Raw genomic sequence first — 18,359 nt, 5'->3', positions numbered from 1 at the left:
GGTTCTGTGGGTGGGTAGAGGTCCCTGTGGAGCTGGAATTCTGTGGAAGGTGGAGGTCCCTGTGGAGCTGGGGTTCTGTGGATGGAGGGAGGTCTCAGTGGGGTTGAAAATGGTCAGGTATGGGATGCTCCGAGGAATGAGCTCTGAGAAGAGGGCATATCATTCGGTGAGAACTGAGAGCTTGCAGATGCTACTATAATGAACTCTCAAGATGTCCAGGGAGGTCTTTGGAGATGCAGTTGAGACCAAGAGTCAGCAGGACACCCGTGTGGACATGGGGGTTGCTGTAGCGATGTGGTGGTGTGGAGAAGGAGGGGGCAGGGGGTGTAGTTGAATGGTGAATGCTGACAGGACAGAGGGAGAGTTCACGGGTGGTCTGATGTAGGAGGATGAGGATGAGGCAGAGGTGACACCCATTCTCCCTCCAGACCTAGGGGCCCAGGACATCAGACATGTTTTCCTGTGGGAAAGAGGAGGGGCCTGGGTATAGCACTGGCCCTTAGCGGAAGGGCCTTGTTTCCCTGTGAGGAGACGCTGCAGCTCTCCAGAGAGGGCAGCTGGGGTGCAGGCAGCTCCCTGGTGCCTGGAGTTACTGAGGTCCCACGGAGTTTAAACTCGCGGGCTTGTTGGCTTTGGGTCTAAACTACCATGTCGTCAGGATGAGTTGCTTTGCCTTCCTGTTTCTCCTCTGAGATTGTAAAACCGCGCTTCCTTCCTAGGAGGGCACAGAGGCTGAAGAACAGCACCGACGCTATTTGGTGATGAATCGCTGTTTTTTTCATTTGTACTTTCTTCTCTGGGACTGGGGTTTTTCATGTGTAAGTGTATCACAAAGCATAGCATGTGGGTTTAATGGGTGCAAATGGGTACAGTGCACATTTTCCATCTCAGATATGCACTCCACATAGTTCTAGAATTAGTCCCTTGTTTGGTAAACAGATGATACCTGCCCCACAGAAAGTTTCCCAGAAAACATTATATTCCCACTTAACTTCACGTTCTAAACCAGCAGGTAAGGAAAGGAAAAAAAATCCAGGTATATGTGTGTGTGTGTGCGCGCGCACACAAGCATACATTCACATGTGGCAATTTCCGAATCTACCATGATAGTTGTGCTCCACCTAATTGAAATGAAATTGGAGTTGATTTAATTACCAGCACTTAGAAAACTTAAATTTTGCTGGGTACATGTGTGTTACATGGAAATCCAAAAGAACCCGAAATTCCAGCAAGTGATTAGTTCATTATGTAGACTAATTGCTTTTGCGGTTATAAATAAATTCAGAATATCGCAGATCTAAAGCACACACCTGTGCACTAATTGCTTTTCTGAGAGCTGTTTCCATGGCAGCGGAGCAGACATGCTGCCACCTACAGATTGGAAGGTGCAGGTGGATACCGGGAGGCCCAGGGAAGAGCCAGCACCGCGGGGCTTCAGCACCCTCCCCTTTGGACAGCTCTACTTAGAGGAACCTGTACCCACACCGAATTGCAGAGGAATGTTAATTAGGTTTGAAAAAGAGTTTTCACTGGCTTCTGGGGCTTATAATGGGCCATAGTTTAGAAAGAGGTCTCGTGGAGTTGGTGCCCTGTTCATTGGAGCCCAAATCTGTAGCTGTTGATGGAAACAATGCTTTCTTGGGAACCTTCTAAGACGAGACTAATGACCAGAACCCTGGATGCTTTCGTTAAATATGTGCATTTTTAAAAGCCAGCTTCTGCCAGAATTTGCATAATCGTCCTCTCCCATAGGCCAAAGTTACCTTTAACTCTGTTTAATAGACTCAGTGCTGCATTATTAACAACCATATGCAGAATGATCACCCCGGGAGACCCCTTTCCTGGAGCATGTCTTCCTCCCTGATTGTCCACCTGCGCCCTCCTCCGTGGCAGGGCCGGCTTTCTAATGGACCTGTGGCATGTGTCTTTGGTCCTGGTGTTCAAATGGAGCCTCATTGTCTAGGAAAGCCCAGGGCTTTGGAGAAGGAATCCTGTTGTGAAACAGAAATGACCTTCTTTTCCCAGCCAGGAGCACAGGAGCTCTTCCATCAGAATTCAGCCAGGCTATCTTGGCCCACCCGCGCCGCAGTAACAGGACACCAAGAGTGGGCGACTTGTAAGAAACCGAAGTTTGTTTTTCAGAGCGGGGAGACGGATCAAGGAGCCAGCGGGCTGTCTGGAGAGGGAACGGCAGGAGCTGAGCGCTGTGTGCTCCCACGCCCTTTTGTGAGGGTGCGGGAAGAGAGAGATTGGCATGGAAAAGGAGGTGACAGACCCCAGTTCTCACAGTCTCGTCCCTGCTGAGAGCCTCTACCTCTTAGAGCTGTCAGATCTGCAGCCACTGTTATGCAGGGGGAGGGGGGATTTCAAATCCTGAGCATGGGGCCATGTGTTTCCTTTTCCCTTCAAAACTTAGAAGATGCATTGCTCTTCCCTTGGAGATCCTGTTCATTGTGTCCGTGTGTCCCGATGGTGTTCCTGGTGATAAAGGGTAAAATTCAGGACTGTGCATTGCAGATTCACGGTCTTCATATACCTTTCCGAAAATCTCAGTTTTCTCTTGACTTTCATGACTTTGGTACTTTCACAGATTCCAGACCAGTCACTGTGCACACTGTCCGTCGGTTTAAATCCCCCAATACTTCCAATACTTCCTCCTGATCGGACCCAGGTCGCATGTTTTCTTTCATCCTGTGAGTGTTCCCCGTGTGTGTGTGTGTGTGTGTGTGTGTGTGTGTGTGTTTGCGTGTGTGTGTGTGTGTGTGTGCGTGCGTGCGTGTGTGTGTGTGTGTGTGTGCGTGTGCATGTGCGCGCGTGTGTGTGGAAATTGGTGAAGCAGAAGTTCTTTGCTGTCGCATCGTGTGATGCTTCTTGCTTGACTCCTTACGACACAGAAATGTCAGCTGTCCTGCCATGAACTCCCGCCAGTGCACACCTCTGGGTAGGCAGAAGCAGGAACAAGGAAGGAAATCCTCCAGGAACAGGGAGTGCTGGGCCCAGGGGGCTGGTGCCCGGACGCAGCGGATGATGCAGTGGCCCTGCTTCTTCCCTCATGGACTTCCTTCCCAGAGGAGGCCAGCCTTGCCTGCCCCTGGGCGGGGCACTCTCTGTGGCCTTGAGCACATGCACACACGTCTGCCTTCCCGCTCCGGCAGCCACTGCCACCATGGACCCCTTGGGAGGGCCCAAGGGGAGGCCTTGGCACCACACCGTGCAGAACCTGGGCTTGCTGGAGGAAAGCCTCAGCGGACAGCTCTGGGCGGGAGTCCTCCCCTGAATGGGGCCTCATCCCTGAGAGCACTCGGCTCTGCCAACACCACGTCCTTCGCTCTCTTCCTGCCGCTTCTGGTTCTTTCTCAACAGATCTTAGATGTTACACCCAAGAACTGAGAAACATGGAGCCTCCAAACCACTGCACCCCACCAACTGCTCCCTACCCACTGCACCCCAACCACTAGCAAGAATTCTTTTTTAATGTTTAAAGGTGATGTACAGAGGGGTTGCAGTTACACGAGTCGGTCATGAGGACATTTCTTTATGAACAGTGTCACCTCTTCTCTCATTTGTCCCATTATTTTCTCTCCTGACCCCTCCCCCACAAGTTGCGTCGCTCATTTTCTACGCAGTGTGTAGTGAGTATCACGGCTGCATTAGTTCACTCTGTGTCCCACCGTTTCTGTGCTTCCCCGTTCCTTCCTCAAGTCAGATAGACTTACATACATGTCAATAGGTACAGAAATAAAAAAAGGGGAAAAACAGAAAAAACCCCGCAAAAGTAAAATAAAAAATCTCTTTTTCCTCATTTCCTGGCGTTCATTTCAACAAACATCATTTCATATGATCATGTGCACATAAGTATTGAGTCCTTGTAATTCCCTCCTAAGAATAGCTTCCTGTTGGTCTCATTGTGTGAATGATTAGAGTCCTGTTTATCTTGTCCAAGTGTAATTTTTTGTCTTTTACTACCCATTAGGTTTACTTGTAGATTTATAGGCACATTTTAATTATTACAAATGAGGGAAACCATGCAACCTCCTTCTCTGGGTCTGGCTTACTTAATATAATTTTTTCTTTACAATGGGGCAATGCCATTCTTTCTGATGGAAGCCTAAAATTCCATTGTGTATATATACCTCATTTTCTTGATCCACTTGTCCACTGAGGGGCATCTGGGTTGATTCTATATCTCAGCTATGGTAAACAATACTGCAATGAACATGGTTGTGCTGGTGGCTTTACCGTGACCTTGCTTGTGTTCAGTTGGGTAAATGCCCAGGAGTGGGATTGCCAGGTCATAGGAAAACTCTATGTTTAGTCTTTTAGGAAGCTCCACACTGCTTTCCAGAGTGTTTGAACAAGTTTATGTTCCCACCAACAGCACAGTAGCATTTCCTTTTTGGCCACATCCCTGTCAACGTCTGTTATTGTTAGTTTTCTTGATAATGACCATTCTAACTGGGATGATGTGGAATTTCAATATTGTTTTGATATGCATTTCTTTTATGGCTAGAGATGTTGAACATATCTTCATGTGTTTATTTGCCATTCTAACTTATTCTTCTGAGAAGTCTCTCTCTTAACTCTTTAGCCCATTTACTAATTGAGTTGTTTCTTTGAGAATTTGGGGAGGGTTAATTTTTTGAACTCTAAGTATATTTTAGGTATAAGGCCCTTGTCTGATGCATAGATAGTAAAGATCTTCTCCTATTCTGTGGGTTTTCTATTTATCTTACTAGTTATGTCCTTTGCCATGCAGAAACTCTGCAGTTTTATGCAATCCCATTTATCCAGTCTTTCTTTGATTTGTTGTGATTCTGGAGCTTAGGAACTTTTGCCCTCTGGCAAGGAGCCCTAGTGTTTCTCCTATCCCTTCCTGTAATATTTTCAGGGTACCTGGTCTTACATTGAGTTCTTTGATCCAGTTGGAATTGATTCTGGTGAAGGGTGATATATAAGGTTCTAACTTCTATTTTCTGTGCATGTACAGCCAGTTCTACCAGCACCATTTGTTGAGAAGGTTGTCTGTCTTCCACCCTGGTTTTTTTTGGCTCCCTTACCAAATATTAGGTGGCTATAGGTCTGTGGGTTCATTTTGGGTCTTCAATTCCATTTTGTTGGTCCTCAGGCCTGTTCTTATGTCAGTACCAAGCTGTTTTTATTACTATAGCTTTGCAATAGAGTTGACATTTGGTATTGATATTCCTCCAGCACTGTTCTTCCTGCTATTTGGGGGTCTTCTATTATTCCGTATGAATTTTTGGATTGCTTCCTCAATATCATTGAAGAATGTTGTGGGAATTTTGATAAGTATTGCATTGAATTGTAGATAGCTCTGGGGAATATTGCTGGTTTTATGATGCTAATCCTTTCAATCCAGGAACATGGAAGGTTTCTCCATTTCCTTAAATCCAGGAACAATTCTTTTGGGAAGTTGTTGAGTTTATTTCCATGTGAGTTTTAGAAATGGACTGTTCCTTCTACAACAAAGTGTTGGGGAGGATGCTTGACTGGCATCGTGTTGAATCTGCACATTAGCTCAGAAAAAAAATGACTCAACAACATTGAGCCATTCAAGCATGAATATATTCTATCTATCTAGCTATGTGTGTCCTTTTAATTTCAATAGGTAATATTTTGTATTTTTGGGTTAAAGAGCCTTTAGATATTTTGTCTGATCACTTCCAAGTATTTTTGGTTCTATTTATAAATAGGCTTTTTTTTTAGTTTCAAAATTTCACTGTTTGTGACTAATATACAGATATACAAAGACATAAATGGTAACAGATGGGTCAGTGCATAAAAGAACTGAACTTCTGCACTGAGGTCTTGCTAAACTCACCTGTTCCAATAGGTTTCTTGGGGCAAATCTCATCAGAATTCCAGTGTGTTTTGTGGGCATAAAGTCGGAGTCCTGCTTTTCTTTGCCATCACGGATGTGTTTGTTTTCTTCTTGCCTTCTTTCATTAGCTAGCACATCCAGTAAATACTGAGGAGAACAAGTGAGAGCAGTCCCTGGACTCGTGGAGTACAAAGTGGCTTTGAACTTCTGGATATGAGGATTTTTTTTCTCAATGATGACATAATTTCTGATCGGTAAGAAACTGAGATTACATGACTGTTTGGTTTTTGGTATGAAATCTGTCTTTTCTTTTTCTCTGACTTATTTTGAGATTTTTCTTTCACTAGTGTTGGGAGAATTTATGATACTCTGCCTCAGTTTCCTTATCTTTCTTGTGCTTAGGATTCATAGAATTTCTTGGATCTGGAGGTTTAGACTTGCCCTCAGATTTAGACTATTTGATTAAATGCATTCTTCTTTCCCCTACCCCCATACTATCCTCTCTTCCTCAGAGAACTGAATCATTCCTCCATTATGCTACATAAAGTTATGCTATAGCTCACAGATCCATGGTACAAGCTTATTTCCCCCCCTGCCTTTCTCTACATAGTTTCTAGTGCCATGTCTTTAAATTTGCCAGTCCCTCATCTGTGAGTGATCACCCCTAGTGTCTCTCTCCTCTCACGCATCTCGGCTTGCCTCTCTCTGGATGTTCAATTTGGGAGTTTCTTAGTTTTCATCCTCCCCAAACATATGGAATTAATTTCTTGAGCATATGGAATGCAGTTACAATAACTGCTTTAATGTCCTTCTCCATGAGTTCTAGCTTCTGTGTCATTTTGGGTTACTTTTAGCTGTTTCTCTCCTCATCCTGGCTCCTATTTTTCCACTTTGTTGCATCCTGGTGCTAGCTGGCAGGGTGCCCCAATGTGGATATGACCTCTTTTACTGTAGAATGTTCTACCTTCCTAGAAATACTTTTGGGATTTTTTTCTGGGATGCAGTTAAGTTACTTCAAAGAGTTGGGTCTTTTCAAGGCTCGGTTATAAGATTTGCCAGGTGGGAATCAGAGCAGCTCTCAGTCTAGGACTAATTCTTCCTGATGGCTGGAGGAGGAGCCTTCTGAGGGTGTTCCTGGACTGTGAGGAGCAGTGGGCGGGGCCTGGCCTGCTCTGCCCCCTGGAGGTCACTCATCCCCGTGGGCCTCTGGCGAGGCTCTTCCTTCCACACTGGGTTGTTCCTCTTGCTTGTGTGCTGGTGGGAAGTCAGACCTTGGAGGCCAGCAGAGCTCTACACTGCCTGCAGCCTCCTCTCTGCTGCTGGTTAGTGAACTCTGGCCACCTTTGCTCCCAGGACTCTGTGTCCCCTCACCAGGGGAGTCCTCCGGGTTCTTCTCGGGGGTCCCCTCCTTGAACCATGCTCTGCTACTCTCAGAGTTCTGAACGGTATTTGTCATAGGATTCTCTCACGTTTTCCTCCTTCTCTCAGGATCACTGTTTGCCTACTTTAAGCCCATGTCTTGAAAACCACTGTTTCCCATGGTTTGTCAGCTTGCAGGGCTGTGTGAGGGAGTAGTGTGAATCCTGTCCTTGGAAGCAGAGAGGGCTGTGTCTCCTTGGCGTGTCCCCATCGTCCATCGAGAAGCTCCTCGCCTCCAGTCCACAAGCAGCTGCCGCTCCCTGTTCTCCTGTCCCTGCTCCAGTTACCTGTAGTCCCGGCAGCCTGGAGTGGAGCGGGATCTGCAGGTATCGGGGACGCAGGTTTTCAGATGAAGAGAAACATACAGTAGCATCACTAACAGTAAACGCACCTAATGCTCACGTCCTGTGTATAGCAAAAGTGCCTGGCATGTTCTGATGACTGAGTGAATGAGTGAGTGTGTCCACACCCAGGACTCACACCCCAGGCTGCACCCCACTAGCAACCCTTGTCCAGATCTTCCTGCAGTTCTCTGCCAGAAATTCCCACCCCTCTCCTCATGTCAGACAGGCAGCCAGGAGGCCCAGACTGCAGGCAGTCCCTGTCTCAGCTGATCTTGACAGCAGGTCCCTGTCAGTGCTGACCGAGGCCCATGGCCTCTGAGCAACTCTCACTGGTCTCCATTATCGCTTGCGGGGCGTACAGGAGGCAGGGCCGTTTGCACTCCTGATTTGGGGATGAGGAGACTGAGGTACACAGAGGATGGCTAACTTGTTGAAGGTCCTGTAGCTGGGTAGTGTCAGGGCCCAGGCCAGGCCTTTTGGGGTCCCTGGCTCTGGGACTCCCTGGATTGTCCCGCAGGGTGAGAGCTGTTTCTGTGAGAGGGTTATCTGTATGCAAGGCTTTGAGGGGAGCTCTTCTGCAGAACTCAGGAGAATCACGAACATTTAGAAATGAAAAGGGCTGTAAATATTAGTAACTAGGAGCCATTCCCATAATCTCCCATTTTCTATTGTGTTGCAAATTCTCATGCATTTTCCTGCTCTCGGGGAGAGACGAAGGCAGCTGTTTAATAACCACACTATTAGCAAGTTATCAAGAATGGGATTGCCGTTTCCAGAAAGCACCTCAGTGGCTGGGGCACCATTTCACATCTGCCTTTTCTCCTTTTCTCCTCACACTCAGCAATTCCAGCCTCGCGCCCGACGCTCCTCGATGTAAAATTGTCTGTGTATGGTGGTTGAGGGAAATGATTTTTTAAAGGGAGGAAAAGACTATCCAATTTACAGATGTCTTGTGTAACGCACGAGCAGGAACGGCTCTTCCAGTCCCCGTGTGTGGACAGATTTAGCAGGCGTCAACAGAACGCTCCAGTGGGTGTCAGGAGGAACAACTTCTTTGTGAAAGTTCTTAGCAAATCCCCAGTGCGCTTGCAGCCATGCTGGAGTCAGGCCTCGCGCCCTCCTTCCTGCCCCTTCTGCCAGGGTGCTCAGCCCTTTCTGGAACAATCTGCTCGCCTCCCGTGCCACATGTGTCTCCACTGAATGCACCAGAGACCTTGTCGTCCTGACTGGGTCCTGGCCTCCTCTTCCTCTCGATGTTTAGCTGGCCTTCAAGGGTCAACACCGTCCCCACATGAAGGTCTCAGAGCAGGGTCCTGTTTGGAAGTCTTTGCAGAGAGTTTGGTTAGGGGCTGGGTTGAAGAAATCACTGGATCCACAGCAAACCTTGGATCCAGGGGTTGCTGTGAACAGTAAGGGCTGGGAGCCCCCCTGCAGGCCCAGGAGCACCAGGCTCTCCCTTGGCCCATGAATTTCCCCCTGACACCACTCTCCAGAATCCCAGGGGACAGGCAGGCACCGAACCTCCCAGCTTCTGAACCCCCCAGCTTCTGAACCCCAGAGGATAATAGGCTGATAACGGAGCCACTCAGTTTCTGGAGACCTGGAGACCAGCCCCTTCGGAGACCCCTAAACTGACCTTCCAAGCATGCACCTGCTCCACCGGGCCTTTCCCGGCTGCCATCCCAGCCAGGCTGGGTCAGGCTGCAGGTTCTCACGGCATCATCAAGTTACAAGTGGACATTGACACCCGGATTCCGGACCCTGGTCAGCTGTGTGGGCCGAGGGCTCAGGCTCACGCTTCCTCTCACGGGGACACTGCCCAGCTCAGAATGCAGGTGTCAGACACCCCTTCTCTGGTGTCATGGAAGAATGCCTTGGGTCCAGGTTCTTCTCTGCTGGGCATCATGAACTCCCCGGGGCTGGAGCATCCTTCTGGAAGCATATTGCGTGCGGTCTGCAGATCAGTTCTGTGGTCTTCACTGGGGAATGTTTCCTGCTGCACAGAGCAGATCCTCCCTGCTTACAGGAGCAAGAGAGTTGTAGAGTGATTTGATTTTCTGTAACTTGTGATGACTGGCTATCTTGAGGGTTGGGGAGAAGCTGTTCCTCTCGGGTTAGCCAACTCCTTCCAAGCCCCCCTTTCCCCAGCCAACCTGCCACTCCTGTCATCCAGAGCAAGTCACTGCCCCCTTCCCATTTGGGGCCAGTATCAGACAAAGAAGCCAGCCCTGCGGCCAAGGTCCACCGAGCCAACTATTCAACTAGCCTATCCTGAGATGCTTGCCTTGCCTTTCCCAGGAAAATCATAAAGACCCAGGCCTAGACCCCCCTGGCCTCCCTGGCTCCCTGGCTCCCATGTCTGCTCCTGTCTGTTCCCCTCTGCTTCCTGCCCAGCCTGGAGCTTCCCCTGGTAGCCCTTGGGGACATGCAATTCCTGTCATTTTCAGGGGACCTGTGAGACATATTTTAAGTCATGAGCACCTCTATGTGTTATCTTAGTCCTTTTAGAAATTAAGAGCCAGGCACAAATTTTTATTTTTAATATCACCAGGGCTGTATTTTACACAGGGTTTGACATGGGGGGGGCGGTAGGGAGTGGCCTGTGGGAGGGGCCTGTCCCCAGAGAGATCTGCCCACCTCCCGGATTGTCCACGGGCAGCACCCCGGGACAGGCCGTACCCCTGCAGAGCAGAGGTGTTCCCAAGGGACTCGCAGACAGCGCCCTTAGTGACTTTGAGATGTCCCCATCAGGTTGAGCACGGAGCTTGGGTAGAAACCTTGTTTAGGGAAGGCAGCCTGGGCCTGCGAGTTGACGGTGGCTCCATCCTGTGCTTTATTCTTCCTGCCTGGCTTGTGAAATCAATGCATCTCCTTATGATAATAAGTAATCAAAATTCAATGAATAAAGTAGTGAACTCTCCCAATAAAATGCAGCGTCTGCATCTGCACAGCATCAAGCCGGCAGGCTGGTATTTGCTCTTGCTCCCCGGGGACTGTTAAGCAGAGGCTGATCAGCCGCCAGACGCCACCGCGCCAGCCACGGGTGTTTCAGCCGTGCCCAGAGCTAGTCCATCCTGACGGCCGCTCGCTGGCTGCTTTCGCTTTGATGGCTTGAGTTTCTGCTGGGTAACCCCATAAAGAAGTCTCTTAAAATGCATCTTTGAAATTCTGGCTCTGTCGCCTCCAATAAAAGCCGTAGAAGGGAAATTTCAATAAGATAACTCAAGAACATTTAATTTTCTGCTCCTTTGGACTTGCTATCTTATTACAGCCATTCAGTTAGCTAATAAATGTCCAATCCTGTCCAATCTTCATAGCAAGGAGAGAGGCTGGGATTTAAATAATTGGATGGAATGTCTAGGGGCAGCTTTTAGCCGCGACTGCTGGCAGAATTGGGGGTACCATGTCTAACCCGATTCTGGAAATCACCTCATCTCAGTCCAGCTGTCTGTCCACTCTCCTTACCCTGGCTGCCCCGTTTCCCTGGAGCCAGGGGGCCCAAGTGGGAAGGATGGGACAGGGTGGAGAAAACCTGGTCCTGACTTCATCCTCAGAAGAGAGGCCGGGCCTGGGACGTGAGCTCAGCCTACGCACAGAGGGCTCCTTGTTTCTGGTAACACGAACCCTGTCTCTGACCAGGCCCTGCGGTGACTGACTCAGGCCAGACTCTGGCTGCTTACCTGGCCTGTGTGAGGAGACTCAGTTTACGCTCAGTCAAGAGACGCGAGGGTGTTCATGTGGACGAAACCTGCTTTGCATGCCAGTGGTCTTTGGGCGGGGGTGGCTGTGAACTTGAGCTTAGCAACTGGGGTTGCTGTGAGCCGCTTGCTGGGGCCTCTGTGCAGGCCATGTGGAGGGCTTGGGCGGTGGGAGGCCTCTGGCCCTTCTGAGCCTTCCACAGGGCCACAGTCGGCCTTGTCTGCATGGCTGTGCTCTTGCATTTAGGGTCCGAGGCCCTCCTGCTGGGACAGGAGCTGGTAAGGTGGGCATGGTAGCTGGAGGGGGAGGGCACAGCCCCCCAAGGCTTCCTTAAAGCTGCCCCTGGTTCCAGGCATGCTCAGTAAATGTCCCATCAGCGTCAGGCATGGGTCAGCCTTGTTGATGCTGGCTGTGGTGCTCTGAGCACTGGAGTGAGGGGAGCTCAGCCCTCAGCCTGATGGTGGAGCCGGGCCCAGGCCTGTCGCTCGGGGATCCTCGGTAATGAGCAGGAGGAGCTGGGGGCTGGAGAGGCTGTGGATGACACGTCCCCGGCCAGTCAGGATGGGTCAAGAGCAGAGAGGACAAGGGTGGAGCAGGAGGCCCACACCGCCGATCAAGGCAGTGTCTGTACGCACCACACGCGGGCGTGTGCATCACTGGGCATGCTCACCTCCCGCACACGGGGCTGAGGAGGACAGCTTCACACTGGGCCTGGGGGTCTGCCCCTCCTCACAGAGAAGTTCCGACGGCATCCAAAGACAGCCAGAACTTTCCATCCTCAGTGTCCTCCTGTGTGAAGTGGGGCTGTAGTCACGTCTGCGTCCTTGCTCCTCCCCGGTGTAGGAGGCTCCATGGGTGGATGACTGGCCCGTTGCCTTTAGTGTCGCAAGACACAGAGCAGCACTCAGTGACTGTGAGTTTCCTAGGGGGGCAGGCCGGAGCCAGGCCAGGAGGGGCACAGTGTGTTTGGTTCTTAAAGTCTGGTCACCGCGGCCCCAGGTGTGTGCACACAAGGCCCAGGCCGTGAGCTGGCCTGCGTGGCTTCTCTGTGTGCAGATGTGGGAGGCTGGAGCCAGCGCTGCCTCTCAGTGGGTGTGGTGATGTTCCCGACGCTTTAGTGTGAGCCACAGACCAGCATGGCTCCAGGGAGAGGTTTCCAGGGTCTGTGGAGAATCTCTCCTGTGGCTTCTTCTGGTTCTAGGTTGCCAGTCCTGTTCTCCGCTGGCTGCCTGGGAAGGGGAGAAGCAGGGCTGTCAGCAGCTACCTGCCCACGTTCTTTCTCACAGGGTGCCCCTTGTCTCCAGCAGAGATGGCCTGACTAAGCCTTTCTCTTGATGCCTCTTTTCCTTCTTCCCTAGCCAGATAAAGAGTGCTGCTTTGGAATACACCTGATTAGTCTAGGCCCACCTAGTAATCTCTCGCTATTCAGGTAGGGTGTGCATGCACGCACACACCCTGCCAGGTGATGGTGTGTGAGACACATACACTTACTTGTCTAAGACCCATCGGGTCTCAATGGGGGCTGTCCCCTCCCTGTATCCCAGATCCCCAGGTAAATTGTGTTGGAAAAATCTGGGGTATTGGAGTGCCCAGTAGGACTAAGAACACCAATGTGAAAGGGATACAGCAAGGCCAAGTCTCCTTCCACAGAAGGGCCTGCTCTAGCATGAATCTAAGTGTGCAAGCCTGTTGCACGGGCAGTTGCCTGGATTTCATCCTTAAGGAGTTATTGTCCCTAGCTCCAACTGGTCAGAGCTGAGGCTCACAGTCTTGCATGATTGGCTGGTTTGAAAAGGACCAATAAGTTTATCTGAACAGTGAACCAGGCCAAGCCATCCGGCCAAATCAGGAGCTTGCAACTGGATGTAATGAACACAACAAGCTGTGGCTTGTTTGTTTGTTTATTTCAAGCAGGATTGTATGAGGTTGGCTGATAGGAAGTAACCGTTGTGACAGAGAAGCTGTTCATTCTTCCAGGTGGATCTGCAAGGAGCTCCTCAGGAGCAGTGGTCCTGAGATGGATGAGTCCTCAGCACCCGAGCCCAGGGTGTCAGTCCCCATGCTCTGCACACCATCTTTGTGGGGGTCCACACCACATGCACATAGAGAGCCAGGGACATGGGTTCCGTGTAGACCAGTGCCCAGGGTGAGCACTGCAGGCAGAGTCTCCGGTGGCTCTGGGTTCGATGTGAAATGGCTCTCGGTTGGTGAGAAGTTGCTTTCATCTCATTGTGAGGACTTCTGAACATCTGGAACTCCATTTTATGGCTGGGACACGGAAGCTGGAGGCCACTCAGCTCTGGCCGCCGTGGTTCACGGCCCAGGCCCCGCGTGAGCCCATCTGGTATCAGCAGTCACCTTGCCGGTTCCCCGGACTTCCCTCCAGGGGACAATCTGCAAACAATGAATGCTGTGTTTTTTTTTTTCTTGGTCAAGTCTCCCAGTAGCCAACCACGTACACAGCCTGATGCATTAAATAAAAATCGATGTATTTCTGCCCTGCAAAGGGTATTTAATGTCCTGCCACAGCGCCTGCTATCTGTTTGAGCCAGGAGAGAGATGGCTTTATTTCCCCCATAACTCTTGGTAGCACAATTCCATTGTTTACTCTGTGACACAACGTGCCATCATTAATCACCTGGGGAGAGAGGGATGGGCGCCTCTGGCTGGCGTGGGGAAAAGCTGGAGCTCAGTGTGAGCACCGAGCAGTCCCGGGCCTCTTGTTTTGTGCGGAATCTGGGGGCTTGAGGTGCCTGTTGCCTTTCTACCGAGGGCTGGGGGTGTCACAGGCACCCTGCCAGTGGGCTCTGCAGTGCTTCGTTGGCCTCCAGGAGACCCATGCAGGTCCCAGGCTTTGCTGTGCTTGTCCCGGGAAAATAGATACCATCAATTTGCAATCGCCTCAAGTGTGGTGGAGACATTACCACTAATTGGCAATAAGAAATGCTAAATGGAGCAGAGTTTCATATTAATGAGGCGTTTATCAATACTAAGCAGACTGCCGGCCTCCTTCGATCACTTGATTGACATGGGCTGAGTTATGTCACCGATGTCTCGCTGGTCCTTCCTTCTCGGCGGTCCTCCGACGGCCTCAGCTTCCCTCCCTTCCCCTTGTTTGTTTTCAAAATCTCTTGCTAAAATGGCTGCCAGGAGCAGAGCCGCCTCTCCCCCAGGGGGCTGTGTTGCCCACGTGAACGTCCAGTGGTAATGAGAGCTCAGCCAGTTCTACGTTATGTGTCAGAGAGATCAAATGCCTGGCATGATAGGCACCAAGCCCCATCCAGGACCAGCCTGTCTCCAGAGCTGCCAAGCTCGGAGCACCAGTGCTGGGTCCTGGGCGGCCGGCCCAGGCCGGGTTTCAGCTGGGGGACAGGCTCCGCCTTGGCTGTGCCCAGGGAGGACCCGGTGGTGTGTCCGCTTCCTGACATGGTCATAGCACTCACCACACACTGGGGCGCTGTCCACAGCCGAAAGTCATGCCTGACAGACCGGTGGCTCTGGACCCTCCATCGAGGTACGTCGGGGCCCTGCTCCTGTCCGGTGGCTCTGGACCCTCCATCGATGTATGTCGGGGCTCTGTTCCTGCCCCGGACTCCCTCAAGACTCCTGATGCTCTGACTTGGACCTCTGCCAGCAGCAGGCTCCTCCTGGGGGCCTGAGACTCCTCCTTGGTCTCCAAGAGAGAAAGAGGGAGGGGAGAGAGACCAACAGGCAGAGAGGGAAGGGGGCAGGGGAGAGAACATCTGAACAATCCAGGAGGATGTCAAGGCCCCTAACATCTGCAAAGACCCTTTTCCAAATAAGTTTACATCGACTGGGACATGGCATAGCTTTGGGGGGCTCACCATCCAACCTACTCCAGGGGAAGGGCTTCTGTGTGCCCCCTGTCCACTGCAGGACTGGGGTCAGGCCTCAAGGGTAGCAGGGTCTCCTGGTCAGCGGTGCGTTCTGGGAGCCGTCTGACCCAATCAAGTGTCTCCCGGCTCTCCGTGTTTTCAGCACACATTTTAATGACTAGCTTTGCAGGGCTGACCCCGTCACAGCTAGCCACGTCTGTGCCGTACTCCTGGGGAGGGGGAAGACAGGACACTGAGATTATGACATAGGAGATCTCATGTGCCTCACAGCACGCGGCTCCTCCACATGAAAGGAGCATCTCGCCTCGTCCCCAGTTTTGACAGAGAAGGGACAGATGCCAGAGACGGCTCAGAAAGTGTTTATCTGTTTGGCAGTGTGCTGGAGCCTGAGAAGCGAGCTTGGGGCTTTTAAGAGAAGCAGCCAGATGGGGATTCTAGAACCAGACGAAGCTGTCCATGCACGGGGCCACTTGTTGCGTGTGCGTTGGACTGTTGTGGTTTTGTCATTTGGATGTACTTCCCGCATCTGTCTGTTGAGAATCTCAGGCTCTGCCCCGTGCTGCCCTGAAGCATGTGGTGTGAGAATCTCAGCTCTGCCCTGTGCTGCCCTGCAGAATGTGGTGTGGGAATCTCGGGCTCTGCCCCATGCAGAGCATAGTGTGAGAATCTCGGGCTCTGCCCGTGCTGCCCTGCAGAGCATAGTGTGAGAATCTCGGGCTCTGCCCCGTGCTGCCCTGCAGAGCGTGGTGTAAGAATCTCGGGCTCTGCCCCGTGCTGCCCTGCAGAGCGTGGTGTAAGAATCTCGGGCTCTGCCCCGTGCTGCCCTGCAGAGCATGGTGTGAGGCCAGGAAAGCACAGGGGATGAGGTGGGCTGGGCAGGGGGCGGCAGACCCCTGGCATGAGCAGCACCTGTTGGCTGCCTTCTCCCGGGGTGGAGGAAGGGCACAGGCGTCAGTGCCATTGCTGAAGAGGGCACTGGGAACTGGGAAGGGGCCATCCTTTGGCAGCTTGGGCCTGAGAGATTACAGGTGGGCAGCCTTCCATGGGCAGGGAGGGGCTTTGTTTCTCTCCCTAGGAATCTCTGTCACTTTGCCCAGAGGAATATGGCACATGGGACACTGAAACCTGTCCTAACCATCTAGCCTTGGTGTTTTGGAGATTTTTTTTTTGTCAGTCATGGGTCTTGAACTCTGGGCCTGGATGCTGCCCCTCAGCTATTCAGCTCAAAGTGAGTGCTCTACCACTTGAGCCATGGTGCCACTTCTGGTTTTCTAGTGGTTTATTGGAGATCAGAGTCTCACAGACTTTCCTGCCCGGGCTGACTTTGAACCAAGATCCTCAGATCTCAGCCTCCTGAGTAGCTAGGATGACAGGTGTGAGCTACTGGCACCCAGCTGTTTTAGAGATTTTTGAACAACTAGATGGTGAGAAGTGGAAGCCAGCTGCCTGGAGAGGCTGACCCAAGGTTTGGGGTCCACCATGCCCTCTGCCCTCAGCATCTCCAACCCCAGGCTGGCAGATCAGAGATGGACAGGGCCTGCCCAGGTCCCTCTCTGGTGGACTGGGGAGAAGCAGAAGGGCTCTACTTCGTGCTGCTATTCTGAGGTGGGTCATCTTCTCGAGGTCTGCACCAGAGCTGAGCAAAAGCTCATGGGGGCCAACAGGGGTGTCCTGCCTGAGCCTGCTTGCTCCCCTGGCTGGTACCACAGTCCTGGGCCACCGGAGGCCAGTGTGGCTTTGCTGTGAGCTGTGCTCTGGCTGACACACAGCAGATACAGCCAGTGTGACACTGGAGAGAGGCTCCCAGGAGAGGCCCCAGGAGAGGCCTCAGGAGAGGCCCCAGGAGAGGCCTCAGGAACTCATGCTTTGGGCCTGCACACAGGGTCTCCCTCTTCTGCTGATCAGGTAGGGAGCGTTGGCCATGGGGTGGGGTGCAGAAGGACTGCAGAACCATTGGATGCACAGCACAACAGGACAGGCTCGTTGCTTCTCACTGGCCATTTTTGGCCCCCTGCTGAAAGCAATTAGCTCTGATAATTTTATATGGCCCATGAATGATGTAAATATCCAAATGACCCTGGGCAGAAAAAAGGTAGGGTGCCTATCCCCAGCAGAGGGGGGAAGACAGCAGGACCTGCCTCTGCCCTGGCCCCAGCCCTGCACCCCTATGTGACGTGGCCTCCGTGGAAGTTTCTCATGAAGGGTTCATTCTGGGGGTCAGGGCCTTAGTCCTCAAGGGTGTCCCCGTGCAGGTCCTCCTTGGAGGCGTGGCTTCTGTGGGATGGAAGAGAGCACATGGGCAGGGGATGGTGCACATGTGATATTCATGTGTGTCTGGGGCTTTGTTGTACATGGTGTGTGTGTGTGTGTGTGTGTGTGCGTGTGTGTGTGTGTGCTTGGTGCATTACACATGTGGTCTATAGGTGTATGTGTGGGGTGCCTATGTGTGCACTGTTTGGGGATTTGCAGGAAGGTTTGCAGGGGTGCTGTGGGATAGCACAGCAGGATAAGCAGGTAGGGTGTGGGGCAGGCCTGAGTGAGCAGCAGTGAGGGGGACCTGCAGAAATAGGAGCAGAAAGAGCAGAGGGAAGGTTTGGGGCTTGGCAACAGAGCAGGAAGGGAGGTTGGCTGGGGCTTGGTGCCTGCCTCCGACAGTCAGTGCGGGAGCCAGAATACACAGGGAAGGTGCTGGATGGGCTAGCCTTGTGCCCCCACACCGTGGACTGAGAGCATGAGGCTCGGTGCTGGATGGGCTAGCCTTGTGGCCCCACACTGTGGACTGAGAACCCGAGGCCTGGACACTCGAAATGGATGGCTGTGCATGTATACAGCATCTTCGTGATGCTTTCCATCTCCCGATGTCCTGCACTGTTTGAGATGCCTTATCTGGGACTCCCAAATTCACCACTTAATCGAGCCTATTTTATGTCTTTGGGCTGTAATTAACGGTATTGCTCCATCATCGCTAGGCTTATTAAAGAAATATTTCCCCAGGCTGGCAGAGGCAGAGCTCAGTTTATGAGGAATCATTCTCACAAAACACCTGGCAAGCTTCCGATGCTGTTTAGCAGAGATTGGGTGGATGGATGGGGTGGGGGGAGGGAGGAAGGAATGCATTTGATGTTCCTTTCTCCAGAAAAACAATCATCATCTCAAAAACACATTCCTGAGCAGGGCTGGAAGACGGGGAGCGGGGAGAGG

The 18,359-nt window shown here is 51.7% G+C and overlaps 1 protein-coding gene across 1 annotated transcript in view; it reads right to left on the bottom strand.

The window, feature by feature from the left end:
• Positions 1-18,359, bottom strand: part of LOC122123566 (proline-rich extensin-like protein EPR1) — a 31,546-nt gene that overhangs the window by 3,020 nt on the left and 10,167 nt on the right. The window contains exons 4-5 of the mRNA XM_042697926.1: positions 15,159-15,367; positions 205-344 (exon numbers count right to left, since the gene is read on the bottom strand). Of these exons, the coding sequence (XP_042553860.1) occupies positions 205-344; positions 15,159-15,367 (349 nt within the window). The remainder of the gene's footprint in view (positions 1-204; positions 345-15,158; positions 15,368-18,359) is intronic.

The sequence above is a fragment of the Dipodomys spectabilis genome, unplaced genomic scaffold (genome assembly GCF_019054845.1).
Source record: "Dipodomys spectabilis isolate Male_0828 unplaced genomic scaffold, ASM1905484v1 ptg000230l, whole genome shotgun sequence".
Lineage (NCBI taxonomy): Eukaryota > Metazoa > Chordata > Mammalia > Rodentia > Heteromyidae > Dipodomys > Dipodomys spectabilis.
This window is presented reverse-complemented; position numbering and strand designations above follow the sequence as displayed.